This window comes from Peromyscus leucopus, chromosome 7 (genome assembly GCF_004664715.2).
Source record: "Peromyscus leucopus breed LL Stock chromosome 7, UCI_PerLeu_2.1, whole genome shotgun sequence".
Classification (NCBI taxonomy): domain Eukaryota; kingdom Metazoa; phylum Chordata; class Mammalia; order Rodentia; family Cricetidae; genus Peromyscus; species Peromyscus leucopus.
In genome coordinates, this window is record NC_051069.1 from 61,447,906 (window position 1) to 61,470,927 (window position 23,022).

Genomic DNA, 23,022 nt, shown 5'->3' on the forward strand with positions numbered 1-23,022 from the left:
AAGAGGGAAACAGAGAACACGTGTGATATCAAAGCAGAGAGGGGAATTGTGGGGTTAAAGGCTTAGGTTGGGGTGGGAGTGTCAGGGGGAGGGGAGGGAGGTAGCAGTGAGTTAGCCAAAATTAAGGATATATGAAAAAGGTTTTGGAAACCCACTAATTTGTAAGCCAATTAAAAAGAAAAAACATTTTTAAAAAAGGGAAGTTTGAACAAAGCTACCTTCAACAGGTGGATAAATGTTTCACCCAGAAGACATAGATTATTAAATGAAAATCTCAGTGCTAGTCGTGGTAACCCCAGAAGCCACCAAAACAATGTAGGTTAGTGCTGTTCTCAACTTTGGTCAGAGAAGGTTCTTGCAGTGAGCAGTAGTCAATACCTGTCCAAAGTGCTGAGACTAAGTGACTGTTATGTGCTCAGCTCTAAATGGGACATCTATATCAACACTCCCAAGGCTCAGAGAACAGCACAGCACAGGGAGCCAGAGGATGGGGAAGGATGCTGTGGATTGCTGTCCTATGAACAGAACATGGTTGCTGCACCCGAGAATTCACAGCCAGTCAAAAACATCAGCATGGACAAGGGAGGGGCCATCAGACTCCACCTGTAGCTAAGGTGGTGAACCGGCAATTATGATTTCTGGGGAAGGGGAGCCATTTTTCTTCAGATATATTGCTGCAGGGAAGTTATCCATGTTCATGGAGACAGCGATAATTGAGCTTGGGGTTATTTTTTTAAAGGATATGAAGGTTCCCACATGTTGGGGGAACACAGAAGGAATAGGATTGGTAAACTGGGAGTTAATCTGATCAAGATATATTGTATACATATGTGAAATTGTGTCAAAGAATGAATTTAAAATATTTTTAAATTAAAAAGATTTTCTCAAAGATCCATATCTAATTTGAGTCTTAAATTTTTCCTTTACAATGGCTTCTTTTCATTCTAGAAACATGCTTAAGACGTCATTAATTTCAAAAATAAAGAAATGAAGTAAAGTGCCCTTGGGCCTGGCTTCTCATTCAAAATATGATCTTCTCCACCTCCTTTCCGAGTCAAAGCAGAGACATTGTTCTGATGGTGGTGGTTCAGTGGCTTGTCCCCAGTAGGCACACAAATATTTACTTAATAAAGAAATACCTTAAACTTATCGCCTCTTTCTTGCCTTTGCTTCCTCGCTGCCAGCTGTAAACCCAAACACTTTGATCTATTATTTACTGAAACTACTTTCTCAGGGGTTCACCAGCAAAGCAATAGAAGAGGGTGCAAGTGTGGACTGCCTGGTTTGTGTATCTTGATTTCACCATTCTCTTACTTGTGAACCTTGGAGAAATTTTTCCAATATTGCCATAGCTCAATTACCTCTTGTATAGAACTTGAATCACTGAGTGGATTAAATTAGGTAAAATATACCCATACTTGACACACTATGTTAGGAGCAACAAGCAATCAAATATGACATAGTGTCACTTTTTTTATTATTTCACTTCATCTATATGCAGTTCCAACACTGTGGACAATATGAGTGACCTCAATAATACATTAATAGATGAGTATGCACTTTTAATTTTAAGCTTCTAGCTAAATTATTACGAAACTGAATGAAGAAGAAACTATCTTCCACATTCTAAATCAGATAGAACTTAAAATACTTTGTTCTTTCACAGCTTTCCCAGAGATAAACTCGGGAAACTCATTTGTACAAGAAAGTACTTCTGCAGAAAATAGGAAAGAAATATTTTCAGACAAGATCAAAGCGAAAGCACAAAGACTTCCCATCCCCGGTGCCGCGGGACCTGCAAGTTTGTAGCCGCTGTGAGATTAGATAAGCAGGAGTCGTCGGAGAGGCTGACTCATACTCTGAGAATTCCTCTATTAGAAATACCATAACCTACCCTAAGAGCATATTTTTGGTAATGAATGGCTATGTTTCAGCGCAACATAAACAGCTGAGCTTCAGCCAATAGCAGATATCCAACAGATTAAACCATGAGCGATATAACAAATACCTAGCTAGGACCGGAGAGGTGGCTCAGCAGCTAAAAGCACTTGTTCTTACAGAAGATCTGATTTCGGTTCCCAGAACCCATGTGGGGACTCACGACCAAGCATAACTCCAATTCTAGATGATCCAATGCTCTCTTACTACCCCACACGTGGTGTGTACATGCAAGCAAAATACATCTACACATAAAATAAATCTTTAGTTTTTTAACTTGTTTTACAACTGTCTGGTTGTGCCCAGTCAGATTTCTCTATTTTGTTTCTGTGTGGAACATATAAAAGCCTGTGGCTACATGGCTGGAGCTCTCTGAACTGTTCCCGATTCTGAGAGTTGCCTGATTCAATAATTACTCTTTGTTCAATAAACCCTACTAAATTTAATTTGTCTCAAGTGTTCCTATTAGTACAGATTCCACTGAGATCATTTTATAACAATAAAATGGCTTTTAGTTTCTTTTGTAAGTAGAGCATTGTTGAGTTGTGAGGTAGTGCTAATGAAGTTGAAGCCTCTTGTTTCTTTCTTTAACCCTTCCTGATTTCCCTCTGCGGCGGCTGGAGCAGCTCCCACAGGATCGAGCTGCTCAGCACTCCAGCATGGATGGGGCTGAAAAGGCCACCCCACTCCTACCTTTCTTTCCCATTTTAGTAAATCACAGTGCTCATTATTCCAACTGGAAGGTCATTTTAATTTTTTATATCAGTGGGTTGTGGAATATTATTTTCAGGTGTGTTACTTTCGTTTATGTTGCATTTGTTTAACTCTGTTTAACACTGTGTTACTGTACCTGTCTAAAACACCTGATGGTCTGATAAAGAGCTGAATGGCCAATAGTAAGGCAGGAAGAGAGAAGTAGTCAGGGCTGGCAGGCAGAGAGGATAGATAGGAAAAATCTGGAATGAGGAAGCTGCCAGAGGAGGAGGAGGACATCAGGGGCCATCCACCCACAAAGTAAAAAATAATGAAAAGTATACAGAAATAGAGAAAGGTAAAGGTCCATGTGTGATTTCTTTAGGAGCTGGGTGGCGGGCCCCCAAAAGAGTAAAAAACAACTAACGACACCATCAGTGTGTGCATATACCCATGTAACAGGCCCTTGTGTAGCCATTGGAAGTTTCTCCAGTACCACCCAGCCCTGCAGTCCCTCAGCTGCTTATAAAATAATCACTCAGAGGCTTAATATTAATTACCAGTTGTATGGCCTATGGCTTCAGCTTCTTGCTAGCTAGCTCTTATAACTTAACCCATTTCTGCTAATCTATAAGCTGGCACGTGGCCGTGACTACCATTCTGCTGGCTTCCTGCTGCTCCTTTGGCAGCAGATGGCCTTTCTTCACTTCACCCTTTTTCTGTCTCTCTACTTGGATTTCCCACCCGCCTCTAAGCTGCCTTGCCATAGGCCAATGCAGCTTTATTTATTAACCAATCAGAGCAACACATATTCACGGCATACAGAAAGATATTCCACAGCACCCTTGCAAACCTGTGGAGGTCAAAAGACAACTTTCAGGACCCGGTTCTCACCTGCCACAATGTGCCTCCCATTCAGGTCACCGGATGTGGTAGCCGATGTCTTTACCTGCTGAGCCATTACTCATGTCCCGAAGGTCACAAATGACTTTCTCCTCGCACTTGCTACAACCATCCATCTACACACCTTACTGGCTAAAGGTTCAGACTTTAAGCTCTTGTCATCTCTGTCACTGCAATCATAAACCTGTCTCTTGCCAACCTCCACTCAACAGCCTGTGACAACCTTCAGGCTATTTCTCTTTGTTTCTAGTCCTATCCTCTGTACTGTAGTTCCCCCATAGCAACTACAGTGCTCCTTTCTAGATTAGGTGATGTTAACTCCCAAATGCCCTTCTCTCCACTAAAAGTTGGCTTTACATTAGGGCCTTGTAAGGCCCCATCTAATGTAGGTTATGTATTTCTTTACACTCATCATCCAGCTATCTGAGTCATAATCTCTTTCCTTTATTCAGACCCAATTTCCCTTCTTTAGAGGACATTCTTGAGCACTCTGTCTTAAGTAGATCTGCAACAATTCTCTCTCCTCTCCTCTCCTCCATCTCCCCCTCCCCTTCCCTCCCCCCCACCTCCACACAACTACACTTTTCTAAAGTAGTTTTTGGTACCTAATATATTCCACTGGGAAAAGAGAATTCAATATAAACTTCAGACCACAATATTTTGAAGTTTTGGGGGTTTTTTTTGTTTTGTTTTGTTTGTTTGTTTGTTTGTTTGTTTGTTTTACTTTTTTACTTACGTGGATGTCTGTGTGGGTGCCTGCAGAGGCAGACACATCAGATCTCACTTGAACTGGACTTACAGGCAGTTGTAAACCACCAGGTGTGGATGCTGGGAATCAAATTCTAGTTGTCTACTGTTAGGGTCTGAGAGAAGCCCCCAAGAAAGACCAACAGTCACATATGCAATTTAGCAAGAGTTTTTATTGTTTCCAACAGGTTGGGGTAGCAAATAGTGGTCCCCAAAAGGAAGTCACAAGCTCCCTTTAAGTGCAGTTAGGGGAATTCCAGGAAGGAGGGATTAATCTGGTGCTGATTGATGGAGGAAAGATTAGTCTGGGGGCTTATTGGTGGGAGGCTCTAGTGGTTAGGGACCTCCCAGGTACAGGGTAGGGAAAGCTATCTTTAGCTAGCAGAAGGCTGTGGGGTGCCTGCTGATTGGTTGCCCCTGAGTTGTCTTTCCCAGAACTGCTTGCTCAGCTCCAGCCAGTTCCAGTAAAATGAACCTAAGGCCTGGTCCCCTGCAGGGCTGTTAGAAACCCATGATGGCTCTGGTCTGGCTCCCTAGCCCTCTCATCTACAAGAGTAGTATGTGGTCTCCACCACTGAGCCACTTCTCCAGCCTGTTCTCAAGTTTATTCACACTAAATCCCCAGCAACCAGAAAGTAGTTGGCATGTAGCAGATGTGATGTGAGCAATAGATGGATAGGGAGAGAGAGAGATGCACATCCTTAATAAATGAGTTGTATTGTTAAAAAATATAAAATAATTAAGTATTAAATTTAATTAGGATGTGTTTTATGACAAAATATTGGTGTTTTAGTTTTATTCTTTGTGTGTGTACATCTGTGTGTACTCGAATGAGTGCACGCCCACAGGCACACACAAATGTCTGTGCATGTCAGAGGTTGACATGGGCTGTCTTCCAGCACTCCCCACCTCAGCTTTGAGACAAGGGTCCCTAACTGAGCCCGAAGCTTGCCATTTCAGCTAGATGAGCTGGTGAGCAAGGATCTGCCTGACTCCACTTCCCCAACACCAGCACTTCCCCAGTGCTAGGCCTACAGAACACCACACCGGCTTTTTCTGTGGGTGCTGAGGATCTGAACACAGCTCCTTGTGTTTACAAGCATTTTACTATCTAAAGACCTCACAATCACTTTCCTTGCAAAAGACAAACTCCATAAAAATGCTCAAATTATCTATTATCCAAGTATTTCACCTTTCATTTTATTGCCTCTCAACTCCTTGTTTTTTACAAGCTAGGACTGAATCTCTTAAGTAGGATGTAGGAAAACCAGCTTAATATTTTGAAGAAAAAAAGAATTAGAAATCAACAAGCCTATAGTTTTAAAAAATTGATAATAACCTTAAGTTAAATGTTTCTTTTATATTTTATTACCTTTACAAAGCAACACTTAAGTGAAGAATAATTACATGAGCAAGCACTTGTAGAGGATTGAGAAAACTACTCATGGCTTTTTTCTTTGTGGGTTTTTTAGATAGGCTCTCAAGCAGCACAGGCAGGCGTCAGATTCACTGTGTAGCAAGGATGATCTTGAATTACTAATCCTCCTGGCTCCATCTTCCAAGTGCCGGGATTCCGGAATGACACCATGTTGATGAAAAATCATGCTTCTTAGTATTAATTAATATATCAGCAAAACAACAGTAATGTGGCTAGGGTTTTCCACGTACTAAATAATATAGTCTAAGCAAAACATTTCGGAAAGCTAAAATGCAAATATTGCAAATAGCAACCACACATTTCTCACTTTTCTTTGCCTTTTGCAGTGCCCTACTTTGCTAAGGTTCAAACTAGTCCTGGAGAGACAGAGTGCTAATGATAGCATTGGGAACAGAATCAGGGCCAATGCTTGTGGCTAGGACATTCAAAAAAGTTGCCAACATAGCTAACTGTCCTAGCATTCATATTTTCCTTTCTTTGTTAGTGTTATGTGTTTTCTTTTGTCATCTTGCCATGATATTGAAGGAAACTTCAGCACTTTGCAGTTAAAAATCAGTCCCCTGAACGCATTTCAATGTGAATCAGTATATCTCCATTTAGAAAGGGAAAAAGTCTGTTTTAAATAGTTTCAGTTGAAAAGGTTTGTTATTTGAATTGTTAGAAGTTCCCAAAGGCAAAGATATTTGAATAGTGGGGAGTGATCTTTCTTTGGTCTATACATTCTGTTAAACAATCTGGGATTGTTTTTGTTTTTATACACAAAATTTTTATTTTGTGTATAAAATATTTTTATACACAAAAAATATAAAGTAAAATTTTAAAACTAACTAAAATCCAATCAAAATTCATGCTTTTACGTTGGGCTCCAACAAAAAGGCCCAGCCTTGGTCCAAATTTTCACTTACATAGCCATTAACCTAGTGGCTCAAAACTCTGTTTAATTTCCCATAAAGAAACATTTCAATACGATGATCTCTTCTGGCACATCTTCCCAGGAGATTAAGCTAAATCTGGACTTCTTTTCAGGCCACTTTTGCCGTGATGGTCCATTTGCAGAATCTGGCAGCCAAGCAAGGACCAGAAGAATTCTTTGAAGTGGAGTCGTTATAAGTAGAGCAGTAGAGAGGGGGTGCAGAAGTATCAAGGCATGGAGGACAGCAAGTAGGGAAAGAAACTTTCCACTTCACAAGGCTGTTTTCTCTTCTTTTCTTTTCTTTTCTCTTTTCTTTTCTTTTCTTTTCTTTTCTTTTCTTTTCTTTTAAGAGATAGTGATTTTCAAGAGAATGATACCCAGGAAAGTCTCACGACCTAAAACTTCAACACAGGATTCCGTCCCTAACGAATTACAAACCAAATACTTATTTCCAAGCTGCCAAGTAATACCTGTCCATATCTAGGGATTTTCCATGCCCTGTCTTTCATCTGTTAATACTCTCAAGAAAACACTATAAAAAGGGAGACTCGAATCAAGCTCTAAATCATAGTTCAGCTGAACTCTCTCACAACTGGGTTCCCAGAAATAAATGCTCTGCCATCTGCCCAACTCTGTTGGGGGTCATTTTACACTGTGTGAACAGATATTGCTGTGGTTGGTTTAATAAACAGCTGAACAGCCAGTACCTAGGCAGGAGGTATCGGTGGGACTTCCAGGCAGACAGGTAGCAGGAGGAGATAACCTAGGTCTGTAAGACACGAGGAGAAACAGGAGGTGCAAGATGGAAGAGAGGTGGGGTTGGGATTTAGCAGTGGTAGAGCGCTTGGAAGCAGAAGGCCCTGGGTTCGGTCCTCAGCTCTGGGGTGTGGGGGAAAGATGGAGGAGAGGTAATGCCACATGATAGATTGTAGATTACTATAAATGGATTGATTTAATTTATAAGAGCTAGTTGGGAATATGCCTAAGCTATAAGCCAAGCTTTCATAATTAATAAGAAGTCTCGGTGAAACTACTACTACACAACTCAACCTTGCCTTAACTTGCCTCAGTTCACTCCAATTCTACCTCCGCTTGCTTCAGCTCACCCTAGTTTAACCTCACCTCACCCTAGATTCCCTCAGTTTACCTCCTCTTGACTCAGCTTGCCTCCACTCCCCACGGGGGACCTCAGCCGACCCAGCCCGCTTTGGGCCGGCCGGCCCGCTTGGCCCCGCCCCCAGCCCGCGGCCCCGCCCCGCGTTCCGCCTGGTTTCCGTCGCGAAGGACGCGGCGTCGGTTGGTTGTCAAGATGGCTGCGGCGAGGTCGCAGCCGCCACCTCCGCCGTCGCCCCGCGAGGTCGCCGCCCTCACAGCTGCCGTCGCCACAATCGCCGGGGCCGCGGAGCCAGGACTGCCGCGGCCGAGCCCGCGACGCCCGTGACGCGGGGCGGGACACGCGGCCCGCAGCGCCGGGAGAGGAGAGAGGCCGAGCGGCCATGCGGGCGGCGCTGGGGTGAAGGATGCTGGCGGGCAGGCCCGGAGCCCAGAGCGCAGGCGCGGGCCTGGGCGCCGGACCCTCGGACTCGCTGGGCGCCCGGGACGGCGGCGGGCGGCCGCGGCCCGGCGCTTACCTGTATCCTTCCCGCCGGCCTCACTCCCGGTGACGCGCGCAGGGGCACGGAAACTGGCAAGTCATTTCCAGTGCGGCTATTCGCTTTAGCGGCTGCCGCCCCACCCCACCCCGACCTAAAGTTTTTCACGGTGTTCTCCTACTTGGTGACCTCTTCCCTGCCGCCCGGTCCTCCCACATCCATACCTGAACTTGGCTGTCACATTTTTGTGAATTTTTAAATGCGTCGGCCCTGAATGGGATGGGCGGAGATTCACCTTTTCGAATTTTAGTGTAATACTCTTTACTTTTATGGACTCTTGGGGCTTAGTCGAGTCTCTTAGGGAAATTGCACGGAGAGTGAAATATGGTGCTACCCTGCTTTAGTATTTGCCCCACCCCACCCCACCCCACCCCCCAGCTGCTGAGTCCAAGCACGTTCTCATTTTGTTTCCTGTCTCTGCTCATTCTATTGTTAAACAGGAAAGGAAAAGCAGAGGACCCAAACTTTGGCAATCTGGTTTATTTCTGATTTTTCCCTAAGAAATAGTTGATGTTGGTAACATAGTGGAAATGTCAGTAAGCTTTGCTTTTAAAGTATGTACAGCATTTTTATTCTTCCAAAGAACGTTATGGTAATTTGAATTCAGCCTCTGTATTCTCAACGAACTTACGATGATGTTGTGTGTGGTCATCTCTGTTTTCCTCAGGGAATGTCTTCACTTGGGTTCTCTCCATCACCACCACCCTCTCACCCTTTCCTTAGCTCTGTGAGTCCCAACTTCTTCTGGAATGTTTTTTATACTCTTACAATTTTAACAGCAAATCATCAGTTTTCACTGAGGGTCTCCTCTTCTGCAGACCTTGCCTTGGGTTCTAAGGACGCAAATCTACTGGGGAAGGAAGATGGGTGTTAGCGCTCCATTAATGCCAAAACCCTCTCAGAGAGCATCCCCAAGCTTCCTCCCTAGATCTTTCCTTTGTCCGCCTGTACAGCAGCCTGCAATAGCAGTTGCTAGCTCTGGTCATCTTGTCCTTTGTCTTAATGGTGCCACAAACTGTCTTCTCAGAGACGTGAAGTAAATACTACTGTCTTATGAGTTTGACTCCTCATGCTTGACATTGTATTTCTTTCTTTCTTTTTTTTTTTTTCTTTTCTTTTCTTTTTTTTCTTTTCCTGAGACAGGGTTTCTCTGTGTAGCTCTGGCTGTCCTGGAACTCATTGGTAGACCAGGATGACCCCTGAACTCACAGAGATCTGCCTGCCTCTACCTCCCCAATACTGGGATTAAAGGCATGCGCCACCACCACCCTGCTGACACTGTGTCTTCTTATACACTGAACTAACCTTAGTATATTGTCCCTAATTGTCTCTAAATCAGATACAAGAAAATGGCTCATTGACAAGGCATCTATATCTTCTATTATTTTCATTAATGACATATCATTTTTATAATTTATGTAGTAGGAATAGTGAACCAAGCAAGAATGAACAAGGAGATGAATTTTAAGAATACTGATGTAGTTCAAGCTCTAAGCAATTCAGAGTGTTTGGAAGCAGTAGGAAGAGGGTATAGCTTTAATAAATCTTGCCTGGCAAGGAAACACATTGTATGACACTTGTGTTGATAACATATTGGAGAAAAACTAAATGGGGGGGGGGGTGAATGCCCATAGTAGTCTTTGGTTTTTTTTTAATATTAACTATATAAAAATTACATCTTGGGGGTAGATTTTTAGGGGTAGTTGTTACAATGATGCCATCCACAGGGATCTTTGGGGAGAAAAGCTTTATTCACAAACATTGCAATTTTTTAAATTTCATATTGTAGACTAAAGGATCCATTGAAGCATTAACTCATCTACTTCCTGTTACTAAAATCTTTCATTCCTTACATATATACCCAAGAAGATACCTTAATAGTAACTATCCAAATATCTGATAATGAATAAAAACATGCATTTTTATTATCTAAGGTCATGATTTCTAAAAGCAATTTATTTTCCCCTCAGGAAAAGTCTAAGGGGATGTGTGTGTGTGTGTATGATTTTTATATATATGATTTATAAATATATATATATATAATTTGCTAATCTTTTACTAACACTAGTATATACACATATTAGTTGTCCCATGAAAGCATTATACTGTCATTACCATGAGGCTCTAATCAGACATTCTTGACACTTACTCAGTAAAGATGTAAACTGTTGTCCTTAACTAAATGGCATCACTAGAGATATGAAAATCCATCTTGAGAAAAATTTAGAAGAAGAGCGCCAGATTCTACTACAGCAACAAAAGATATGTCGGAATCGAGCACGTAAATATTTCATGGAGTCAAGCCGGAGGAGAAAGTAAGTCGTTGTATTTATTCAGAAGCACAGAGATTCAAAGTTATTCTAAATTCAGTTTCTCTCCTTGGAGGTGCTTCCTAGACTGGAGTCACGGTGGTGGTTTATTTATAGAACGAACGATATGATTCTCCTGATTCTGCCTGCAGGACCAAATCTGTTTTCTAGCTATTGATTGTGACTCTCACAGTTTTTTCTTGTTACAGAACAATTTGTTACACTGACAGAGATGTTTATTAAAATGTCTATGAAATGTAGTAACGCCTTTTGGTTTTGTATCACATCACGATTAATTAAAAGATCAATAATTGTTTAACTTCAAATAGACTATAAATTGATTTTGATTTACTATTCAATTCATAGAATTTTTATGTGCTACCCTCCTCCGTTCAGTTATGAAAAGAGGGAAAAGATAAACACTGATAGAATGCCTTAAGTCAGATTTTATAAGTCATTGCCAAAAAAGCTCTCTGTGGAGACTACAAACTAGAAGAAAATGAAATCAAAAGTATCTAACCATCTTATCACTTTTAGGATTTTAATTATTAAGTTTGTTTTGTTTTGTGTTTTGAAGATAAGGTTTCTCTGTGTAGTCTTGGCTGTCCTGGAACTGACTCTGTAAACTAGGCTGGCCTCTAACTCACAGTTTGAGATCTGCCTGCCTCTCCCTCCAGAGTGCTGGGATTAAAGGTGTGCGCCACTACCACTGGCTTAAATTTTTAAAGATATAATTATTTTTATTTTAGATGTGTATGAGTGTTTGCCCAAATGTATGTAAGTGCACCACATACATGCCTGGCACTTACAAAGGCCAGAAGAACATGGCAGAGTCCCTGAAACTGAAGTTACAGATGGTTGTAGGCCACCATGTAGGTGCTCGGACCTGAACTCTTAAGTCCTCAGCTAGTGCTCTTAACTACTGAGCCATCTTTCCAGCACCTGATTATTAAAATTTTCATTAAACTTTTTAAGGCAAAGTGGTTATCCATTTTTTTTTAATTTTTATTAAAAGCCTGACCAATATTCCTGTAATCCATGGTAGTAGAAAATCCCTGGAGCTTATTAACTACATCATTGGGCATATGCTGCAAATCCCATTTGGGGGATACAAAATTGTTTACCTATAATTTTTTTCCACCATTATATTCCTCTTGCATTTAATCCTTTCATTGTCCAGCAATATTGAAATTATTTAATGAAGTTTATTTTTATTTTGTTTGTACGTTCCTGCTCTTCTGTTACCTTTTGTCTCCTGAAGATCGTACCAGGCACACGACAACTATCAGTAAAGATGATTATAGACTCTTATCTAGTTTATGCTGTCTACTCAAGTTGAAGTCAGAGAATTGTAGGTTTTTTCGTATTTAGTATTTTCCCTTCAGAGAAAGGAAAAACACCTGCCATTTTTTAGTATCTTTGGAAGTTATATTTAATTGTTTAAAATGTTGTAGACTAAAATCTCTACGGTTTCATATTCTAGAAAATAAAAAGTAAAAGACATGATTCTTACCCTCAAATTGTTAATAATGCAGTAATGAAAGATGACAGTCAATAAATACTGTGGTTAAATCTCCTGTGAAGTAGAACAGAAGTAGAACATTTCATAGACTATAGGACAAGGAAGAGTCCCTGGAAGAATAGTTAGCCACACGTTAGCCAAGGAACATGAAAGGAATCCTACTGTATGTAGCTAGAATAATGCAAGGAAAGTCTAATGTGAGAAAATGTGACAGAAAATATATGTAGGTGAGTACCAGATGACGAGATAATTTATGAAATAATATGTATACCAATCTAAAGAAATTGAAGAATTTGCCCTGTGCTAGATTATAAAGAAATTATCTTTAGATTATAATAAAGAAGCAAAATTAGATATGTTCCATGATCAAATAAAATATAGCTTAGTTCATTCTACCAAAGAAGCAGCAGATGAAAACCAAAACAAACAAACAAACAAAAACCAGACTTGAAACAAAAGTAGAGCAGCAAGCTGTTACACTGTCTCGGCTAGTGGATGAGCATGAGTATGGATTCAGACCTGAGTAGACGATGTCAGGAGCCAAGAGCCAGTTATAAATGGTCATAAAGAGAATTGTCAGAATTCTTACAGATCAGGGAAACTGTAATGTTTTGATGTAAATCTTTCTAAAATAACTTCATATTTTAATGTTTCATATATACTGATAAAGGTAGTTTGATCTTGGACCTTAGACTTATGGGTATAGCGAGGATGAAATTACCTGTGTTGTTATATTACTGTATTGTTCTTGAGCTATTCTGCTTTACTGTCCTCTTCATGTCTTCAATTCTTTTAACTATTAACTGCTTGCACACTGATTTATTCACTGTTTTTTTCATATGCACATGCAGTGTACAGATAACATTGGTAAATTCTTCTGTTGAAGATTTTCTAACTTCTCCACTGTTTATAACTTTTTTGAAATTCAACTCTTTTTTTATAATCTTAAGTAATACAATTTTAACTTAAGTAATTTAAAATGCAGAAGTTGGAAAGTAAGAATACTAAATACAACTTGTCTTCACCTATAACAATGATGTAAAGTACTTAAAGATGTACTCAACACTTTCTCATGAAGTAATTGCCACTTTATTGGCAACTGTGAGTTTTCCATGTCTTTGACCCAGTTTCCTCCAATGACAATGTTTTACAAAATTGTAACGTGGTATCAAAACAGAATAATACCATTGGCATGGCCAAGACACAACATTCCAATGACCACGAGAGTCACTCCTGTCCCTTTCATAGCTACAGCCTTTTCTTCCTACCCCCATGATCTCTTGTTCTTCATTTCTAGTTTGGTTTGGTTTGGTTTGGTTCATTTTTACACTGTTAAATAAATAAAATTGTGTCATATGCAGCTTTGGGGGACTGATGTTTTTCCCTCTCAGAACTGTTCTGTGGTATTAATCCAGGTTGTTATAGCCCTCAGTAGTTCTTTCATTTTCAATGCTGAGTAGTGTTCCACATACGCGTGTACTAGAGATGTGTTGGGTTCAAGTCGTTGAGAGTTAGTTGTTGTTGTTGTTGGTGGTGGTGGTGGTGGTGGTGGTGGTGTTTATGGTTGAAGTTTTTGGTGGTGGTTTTGTTTGTTTGTTGCCATACTTTACCACTGAGTTAGACAGCCCTGCAACAGAATTTTTTCAAGCTACTTACCCAATGATGGACATCTGAGTTATTTCTGGTTGTAGGGTGGTGGTATTGTGTATAGAAGCTGTAAACATTCATATATAGTTTTCATATGAACATAAGGTTTGTATTTCTCTGGAATGAATGGCAAAGAGTACATTACTGACTCATATGCATGATCTCTACATGTTTAGTCCTTTTAAAAAGGCGAGCCTTTTTACAGAGTGGCCCACTGTACCCGCAGCAGTGTAGCATCCAGATTTTCTACGTAGCTCACTGTTTGCTGCTGTCACTATTTTTATGTTCGCCGTTCTAGGTGTATAGAAAGCTCTCACTGCAGTTTATGTCTACAGCTCCCTAATGGCTAGTAGGGTAGAGTATTCTTCATGTGCTTGTTTGCCATCTGTCTGTCCTTTCCATGTCTTTTGTCTAATTCTTTTAACCTTAACTGTTTGCACAATGATTTATTCACTGTGGGTTTTTCCATACATGAATGCAGCTTGCAGTGGCCATGTCTATCCCACCCTCTGGACTCTGTCTCCTACCACCAGTCACATTTTCTACTCTGCCCACTGCACTCTGTCTTCTACCCCCACTCGCATCCCAGTACCTGGTATTTCCTCTGACATTTTAAGGTCCTTTGTTTTGTTTTTGTTTTTGTTTTTTTTTTAAGTTTCCATATATGAGAAAAAGAAAAGTCACTACTTAACTTTCTGTGTCTGGATTATTTGTGTAGCAGAGTATCCTCTACTTTCATGACGGGGTCTCATTTGTCCTTCTATATGAAGATACTTCTTTATGTATTTATCTCATACTTTCTTTGTCCATTCATCTGCTGACAGGCAACTAAGCTGATTCCGTAACTTGGCTTATGAGAATAGTGCTATAATAAACATGATAATGCAGATAGTTTGTGCTAACTTCATTCCTTTTAGCTATTTTGCAAGGTATGGAATAACTGGATCATAGGATATTTGTGTTTCCAGTTATTTGAGAGACGTCCACACTGTTTTCATAGTGATTTGTTAACTGACATTCCCATAAAAAATTTTTTTAATCTGCACCCACATTAAAAGTTCTACAAGACTGATGGATCTTATTATAATTTCAGTGAACGTGGAGAGTCAGAAGACTGCAGGTCCAGAACCAAATTATCCTAGATACTCTTAGTTCTCAGACCTCTAGCTCCCACTAACTCAAAAGCTAAGAAGTCATTAGATAGAATCTAAGCATAATAGCAGCAATATAACCTGATGTGTAAGCAGAGTTTTCCTGTCCTACAGCCACTCTCAAATAATCACTCAGAAGCTTCATATTAATTGCAAATGCCTGGTCAATAAATAGCTCAGGCTTATTACTAGCTAACTCATATTTAAATTAACCTGTATTTCTTATCTATGTTTTGCCACGTGGCTCATGGCTTGTTAACCTCATTTTTTTTTTTTTTTTTTTTTTTTTTTTTTTTTTTTTGGTTTTTTCGAGACAGGGTTTCTCTGTGTAGCTTTGCGCCTTTCCTGGGACTCACTTGGTAGCCCAGGCTGGCCTCGAACTCACAGAGATCCGCCTGCCTCTGCCTCCCGAGTGCTGGGATTAAAGGCATGCGCCACCACCGCCCGGCTTAACCTCATTTTTTACATGTCCTGCTTCCTCAGCAGCTGGCTCCTCTGAATCTACCCTCCTTCATTCCAATCATTCTCAGTTTGGCTTTCCCGCCTTTTCAGCTATTGGCCAGTCAGCTTGTTTATTAAACCAGTCATAGTGACATATATTCACATTGTGTACAGAAGGATAATTCTACCAATATATTTTTAAAGTATCTTGATTTATTATTTTATATTTTTCTGAAAACTTCATGAAACTGCTACCATATTGGAACATGATATTTGGAGTAACTCAAATCTACATTGCCAGGCAATGGCCACATATATTTATTTAGCTCTGACATTAATTACCTCTTATTCCCTTTGAGGTGAGAGTTGTATTTTTTTGTGTCAATAGGATATACTCATTTTTATTCCTGCCAGCAACATTAAAGGGTCTTGTTTCTCTACATAACTACCAGTACTTGTTATAATTTGTTATTCTAGTGGGACAAGATGGCATTTCATTGCAGCTTTGACCTGTGTTCTCCTGATGGCTAATAATATTGAGCATTTTCTCATGTATTTATTGGATATTATATTCCATGATTTGTGAAGTGTATAGTCAGATCATTTTCTGATTTTATTTTTATTTTTTTACTTAATTGCTTGGGCTTTGTTAAGTTTTTAAGTTCTTTATTCTAGAACTTATCACCATATTGCTCTTCAGGTCCCAAACTCCTAGATAATCAACTTCTTCTTCTTCATCTTTCAGACTCTGTAAGGTAAATACATGGATGGATGGGTAGATAGGTACGTAGGAGACAGACAGACAGGTAAAGTGAATACATGGATGGATGGGTAGATAGGTACATAGGAGACAGACAGACAGATAAAGTGAATACATGGATGGATGGGTAGATAGGTACGTAGGAGACAGACAGACAGATAAGTGTGTACCACTTAGCAGTAGTAGTGTGTCCGTCCTCAGAAGTTTCATTGGGTGATTTCACTGCTATGTGAGCATCAGTGCTTACCCAGCCTTATCTGCCCAGAGCCGCACTCCTCTCTGGCCTGCCTGTGTCTCTGTGTGTGAATGCCATTGCCTTTTTTCTTTGCTATTTCTGATACATTGTGATCTAGTAAGTAGGAGATTTGTGTTAGAACTGAGCCTAAAAATAAATGTAAATAGGATTTAAGGATTTGTTTGTTTGTTTGTTTTGTTTTGTTTTTCAAGACAGGGTTTCTGTGTGTAGTTTTGGTGCCTGTCATGGATCTCGATCTGTAGACCAGGCTGGCCTCGAACTCACAGAGATCTGCCTGGTTCTGCCTTCTGAATGCTGGGACTAAAGGTGTGTGCCACCAACACCCGGCGGATTTAAGGATCTTAATTTTAGGATTAAAAGTTATGAGCTTTAGTTAATTGATGGTCACATCCTTATTTTGGTTGATATCACAGCCATTAGAGAAATGCAGTACTTATCTTAATAATGTATTCTATACATTATTAATTCTATCTGATAATCAGAATGTGGGTATTCTGTATTTGGATGTTTTCTTCACCAGTTTGTTTGTTTGTTTGTTTGTTTGTCAAGTGAAAAATATCCCATTGAAAAAAAATAGAAATTTCAATATAGATTTCGGGGATTTCAAATAATTTTGACCTTGACAAGGACAGGGCTATTAATGTGAAGCATGTGCCTCTTTGTCATATAGAAAACTCTGGGTGTCTTCTTGACTTTGTCTCTTGCAGGCTGTTAGCATCATTTGATATATTTTATCCTTGAAAAATATTTCTTCCAATTGCATTTTCAATTCAAAAGGATACTCTGTCCTTAGTTTTTAATTTCTAATATCTCAAAATGTGATTGAGTTTTAAAAGTTAAGTATCATGTTTGAAGGTTGTAACTACCTCCATCTGAAATAGGTTTTTGTCCAGTAAAAAGGAAGCTATCACAGAAGGCAACCTCTCCAATTCCACACACCATCTCTTGGGGCCTTGGGTACTCTTAATGCTACTGCTTATTATGTTGCTACAGAAAACTGTCACCATGGCACATTATTTGTTCCTAGGAATACTTCCAGCAGAAGCAAATGATACTACACAGTTGTAGACTCCTGGGAAAGCAAAACAAACAACTTGGCATATGGTTGTCATCTAATGAGGTCGCTCACTTGAGCCAAAATGTTGTCCGTATTTCATGAAACAGCACTGCACAAGTTGAGCAGATCCTTCAGAAGTCACCAAGGCGGACTGTGTCTTCTGTGAAAAATGCTAAGCCCAAGGCAATGGGGATGACTCCGAGTCTAAACTCTGTAGAGTGGGGAAACACTCTTCACTTCCATCGCCTGTTTCTCCATCCCCATTGCTTATCTGAGTGCCTGACATGTCACCGAGTAAAAGAAACCCTGCAACTCCTGACTGAGGAAGGAAAGGACTATAGTGTACACATTGCTCTACTTAATCCTTCAGACTGTCTTAGGGCATGTCACGGAGCTTGAGAGGAAAGGCATTGGCTTGCTGGGCACATTCTGTCAGTGCTTTGATTTGACACAACTTAGTACAGACTATATTCTATAGTCTTGGAAAGTGAAATGTGAAATTCTTTTCTGGGCACATTTTAATGTAGAGCACAGGACCACTATGGAACAATATAAAGTAATAGAGATGGATGGTATTTGCTATTAGAATAACTTTATAATTCTAGCAAAGAGGATACCACCTCTTTACTTCAGAATCTGTCATTCCTTATTCCAAAAAAAAAAATAGTTGTTGTTTTCTCAGTTTAAATATTAGGGAGGAGGTCTGTCTTGTCCCTTTCCCTAATTCTGAGCATTTGCTTGCCATTACTTCTGCACTTTTTTTCTCCGTTATTTTCATGACTCTCTCTTGTCTAGCTTAAATATCATGTCTCCAGAGAGAAATGAAATGTGTCTTTCTAATTAGTGTGTATTTGTTTTAATCAGGATACCACATAGAACTAATGGGTGTGAGCTATCATTTTTAAATATACAAAGAAGTAAATAACACCAAGCATGGTGACACATGCCTTTAATCCAGGCCTTTGTCAAAAGACAAAGGCAGGGGCTGGAGAGATGGCTCAGAGGTTAAGAGCACTGCTTGCTCTTCCAAAGGTCCTGAGTTCAATTCCCAGCAACCACATGGTGGCTCACAACCATCTGTAATGAGATCTGGTGCCCTCTTCTGACCTTTAGGGATACATGCAGACAGAACACTATACATAATAAATAAATAAATCTTTAAAAAAAAAAAAAGACAAAGGCAGGTACATCACTTTGAGTTCTAAGCCAACCTGGTCACATGACGACTTCCAGGCCAGTCAGGATGCATAGTGAGAACTTGTCTCCAAAAGCAAAAACAAATGAAATAAAAGTATTTGTATTAAATATTTATCTCTGACTCCAATAAATAACAGCTGTATGATTTAAAAACTCTCAGCTTGGACTTATTATATGGATCATTTGCTGGTGTATAACAACCACCCTGAAACTTGGTAACCTAAAACAGTGTATGGTGATTGTCTGTGTTTCCTGATGCAGCTGATTGATTCTCCCTTGGAAGTCTCATGCACTTGTACTCATATTTCATCTATGATTCTCCTGAAGTTTTATCTGTGGTGATCTAAAGGTCCTGCTGAGCTTGACCTCCATTATGCTTCTTCAGTCACATGCTTTGTGCTAGGGCTCGATTCACTAATATTGCTGGAAGCTAATCAGGCAGTTCTCTGCCTTTAGCTGTTTCTCCCTACAGCTTGCCTAGGCTGCGTCTCAGCAGGGTGATCTCAAGGTCATCACTAATAATATTTACATCCTGGCATTTCCTAAATTGGGTGTTCCCAAATAGTAAGTTAGTGCTGCAAAACCTCCATTGTAACCTGGGAAGTCACATAGCACCACTGTTATATGTTGTAGCAGTCTATTGGTTATAGGAGAGTGACAGGTCCAGACTCATTAAAGAGGAACTACATAATCATAGTACAGGACAGATAGAATCTGTAAGTAGCTTTCAATACTACTGACTTCTCAATAATCCACAAGTATAAACGAGCTTTCCTTTGGAATTCTTTCATCTGTATTTTGTAGTTTTTTTTTTAATTGACTATATTATGTATAGTGTTCTATCTGCATGTGTGCCTGCAGGCTAGAAGAGGACACCAGATCTCATTGCAGATGGTTGTGAGCCACCATGCAGTTGCTGGGGATCGAACTTTGGACCTCTGGAAGAGCAGCCAGTGCTCTTAACCACTGAGCCATCTCTCTAGCCTGTATTTTGTAGTTTTTGATTTATGTCATTTTTGCTTTTTAGTTGAATTTATCCCTAAAATATATATATGTACTTGTACGTGTGTATGCACATGCATGCATGAATGCACATGTATGCATGAATATACATGCATACTCATGCATGCTATTGTAAATGAAAAGGTTTTCTTAATGTCTTTTCTGGATTGTTCATTATATAGTGATGTACATAGAAATGCATTTTATTTTGTGTGTTGGTTTTGTATATCTAATGGATTCATGTATTAGTATAGGCTTTATGTGGAATTTTTAGAGTTTTCTGTACATAAGATCATGTACCTGCAAACAGATAATTTTACTTTTACAATATGGATGCCTTGCATTTTTTTCTTATTTTCCTAAGCTCTCTGGCTAGTAATCCAATACTGTACTTAATCAAGCTGTGAAACTAGTTACTTTAAGTTATCTAGGGAGATAAAACCCTCTTCCCTTCCTGTGGTGCCACCCCACACACACACACATCCTACCCCTTGAAAACCTGAAGCTCTGTTCCCCAGTGCTGTAGACAAGACAGGTCTTTAACAGTGGTCCATAGACACCTAGGACAGGAAGACGTTAAAAGAGTTCATCCAGCTGTCACCACTTTCACATGTGACCAAGGAGTGCCTTTGGATGCTTCCCTGCCAATGTCAGGCTGGCGCTGTAGTCTCTTTTTTATCAAATATGTCTTGAGTAATACAAACATTTTACAAGAACAAAATTAACTGTTTAAGGTAGTACAACTAAAACAGAGAAAATATAAAGTTCCTAGAGGCAATTATAAATAAAGAGGAAAGTTAAGAACAGGCAAGCAGGCTCAGTAGGTAAAGATGCTTGCCTTATAAGCCTGACACCTGAGTTTGACCCCTAGAACCCCATAGAGATGGAGAAAAACCAGTGCCACAAAATTGACCTCTGACCTCCACAAGTCGCTATAGCACATGCACCCCACCACACACACACATCATCATCATCATCATCATCATCATCATCATAACAGTAATAATAATAAATACTTTTTAAAACTTGACATTACAGGCAGATGTTTGTAACTTTGTCTACTGAAGAGTTCTGGGTTCCCTATTTACAAAAGAAGCTGAAAACCAACATTTTTATAAAAATTGTATTTTTAGCCGGCGGTAATGGTGCATGCCTTTAATCCTAGCACTTGGGAGGCAGAGCCAGGCAGATCTCTGTGAGTTCAAGGCTAGCCTGGTCTACAGAGCGAGATCCAGGACAGGCACCAAAAACTACACAGAGAAACCCTGTCTCAAAAAAAAAAAAAAAATTGTATTTTTAGCAAAGTTAAGACTTATTTGACAGCCAATTTTAAACAAGAAAAGTCATTTCCTTGACTTCCCTCATAATTTGCAAGGCTGCTTCTTTCACCAGCAATACCAGAAACAGCATGACTCTTAGAAAAGGCTTTTCACCACAGCGGGCTGTGGGACTCTGGCAATCCTGCCAGAAATCAGAAAGGGGCCTCACTGCAGAGCTTTCTCTAGTTAAAAAGATCTGAATGAGGGTCTAAAGTTACCATCTTACAAGTATATTTCAATTCCTAGCCAATGGCCTGTTAGAAATCACAAATGTGCTGTCTCTAGAATGAAGAAGATACTGTTGTTTCCTAAGTGTGGTGTTCTCCAATCGTTCTGGTTCAGTCAGCTTCTTGTGTAGCTCTCCTGTTTCCTTCTACCTTAAATCTAGAGCTTTCGAAGAGAAACGCAAAGAACAAGAAGAAAAAGAGTATCAGATTAGAGAGCGCATCCTGCAGCAGAGGAAGCAGAAATTTGAAGAAATTACTGAAAAATTCCAGCGTGCCCACGTTCCTCTATCTCAGAGAAGGAGAGCAGGTACCTTCATTTCTGGAATGATTCTGAAACAAAAATTAAAGTTGTAATCACATTTAAATTGAGTAAACAATAAAATTCACACACAAAAAAAGTAGAAACCAAAGCCACAACAGGCTGCTGTGCTGCTTGAGTGACAGGTACATTAACCAGATGCAGACAGGAGCTTGAGTTTAAGTTCCTTTGGAACATACTGTGTTGGTTGGCTCTATTCTGTGTTGGTAAATTCTCTATTCACTCACAAGTTTCTTTTAACTTCACACTAATTCACAATGTTTTGTCTTTTTAAAGTCGATTTTTTAAAGTAACTTAACAAAGAAAATTTAGCAACTGGGTTCAGGAAATTAGTGTTACATTCATTCTGCTGTTTTACTTGTGGTTCACTCCAAATTCTTATTTGAAAGATTGGCAAAACACAATGTCTACAAAATAATATAATCCAATAATATAAGACCTGTGACCAATTACGAATTGAAGTATAATTGGACCAAGGAGACGGTTTCATGTATACAGCACTTGGGAAGCCTGAGGGCTGGGGTCCGCATCCCTAGAAGCATGCAAAGTCAGGCAGATGTGGCCACAGCCTGTACTCCAGCACTTGGGAAGCACAGACAGGGAATCCCTGGAACATGTTGCTAGCTAGTCTTGGCAAGCTTTCGGTTCAATTGAGAGACCCTGCCTGAATAAACGAAGTGGAGAGTAATTGAAACAGACACCACTGTCTCCCTGCAGCCTTCATGCACACCCTCACGTGTCTGCATCCCACACATGTGAGCATGCATATACACATGCACATATGTTAAAAGGGAAGTTAAGTATGGCTGTGATTGATGCTTTTCAATCATATCCACGTTTTTAAACCTTAAATAGCAAGACAGAACTATACAGTATATCAAAGGTTACTAAAGAGAAAGAGCTGGCAGTGCCATCTTGTACCTAGCCATCATGGACTATACTGGATGGTACTCTGTCCCCAGCTATCCTGAGCTACAGAGATATGTAATTGTCTCTAACACTAAAAATCACAACTTATGTTGATAAAAATTTAAACAGTATTATTGGTACAATAATTGATGTGATAGCAGAATATGTAACTACTGTGAAAACACAGGAAATATCATTATCCTGTGTCAGGACACTAAGTCATTGTTTCTAGAACAATGACATGCATGACTCTTGAATCAGTATGTTGCCAGGCAAAGAGAAAAATAAAGAATAACCCAGACAAAGGAGCAGTTCATACAAGTGAACTGTGTCTTTCAGTGTATCAGAAGCATAAGTTAGGGAGTAAGAAGAGAAGAATATGAAGTTGAAACTAGACGTAAGGTGAGGCTAACTCCTGAAGAACTTTATATGTCATTCTAGAAAGTTTGTCTTTATATAAAATGCCATTTTTGAACCGGAAAGCAAGCCATTCTGTGTTAGTAAGGGATCTTAGGGTGAATAGGTGCTTCAGAGAATACTGACACCATCAGAAGACATCCAAACATAGGAGGGTTTTCCTTTTCTCTGACAGGAGAAGTCCTGAGGTTGGGGTCAAGAGCTG

General features: G+C 39.9%; 1 protein-coding gene across 3 annotated transcripts in view; it reads left to right on the forward strand.

The window, feature by feature from the left end:
* The first annotated feature begins 7,917 nt into the window (after positions 1-7,917).
* The window catches only part of Cep126 (centrosomal protein 126), a 49,687-nt gene continuing 34,582 nt past the window's right edge, over positions 7,918-23,022 (forward strand). For all 3 annotated transcript variants that reach the window (XM_028890962.2, XM_037207766.1, XM_037207767.1), the window contains exons 1-3: positions 7,918-8,265; positions 10,480-10,599; positions 21,334-21,479. In XM_028890962.2, the coding sequence (XP_028746795.1) occupies positions 8,153-8,265; positions 10,480-10,599; positions 21,334-21,479 (379 nt within the window). In that variant the 5' untranslated portion in view covers positions 7,918-8,152. The remainder of the gene's footprint in view (positions 8,266-10,479; positions 10,600-21,333; positions 21,480-23,022) is intronic.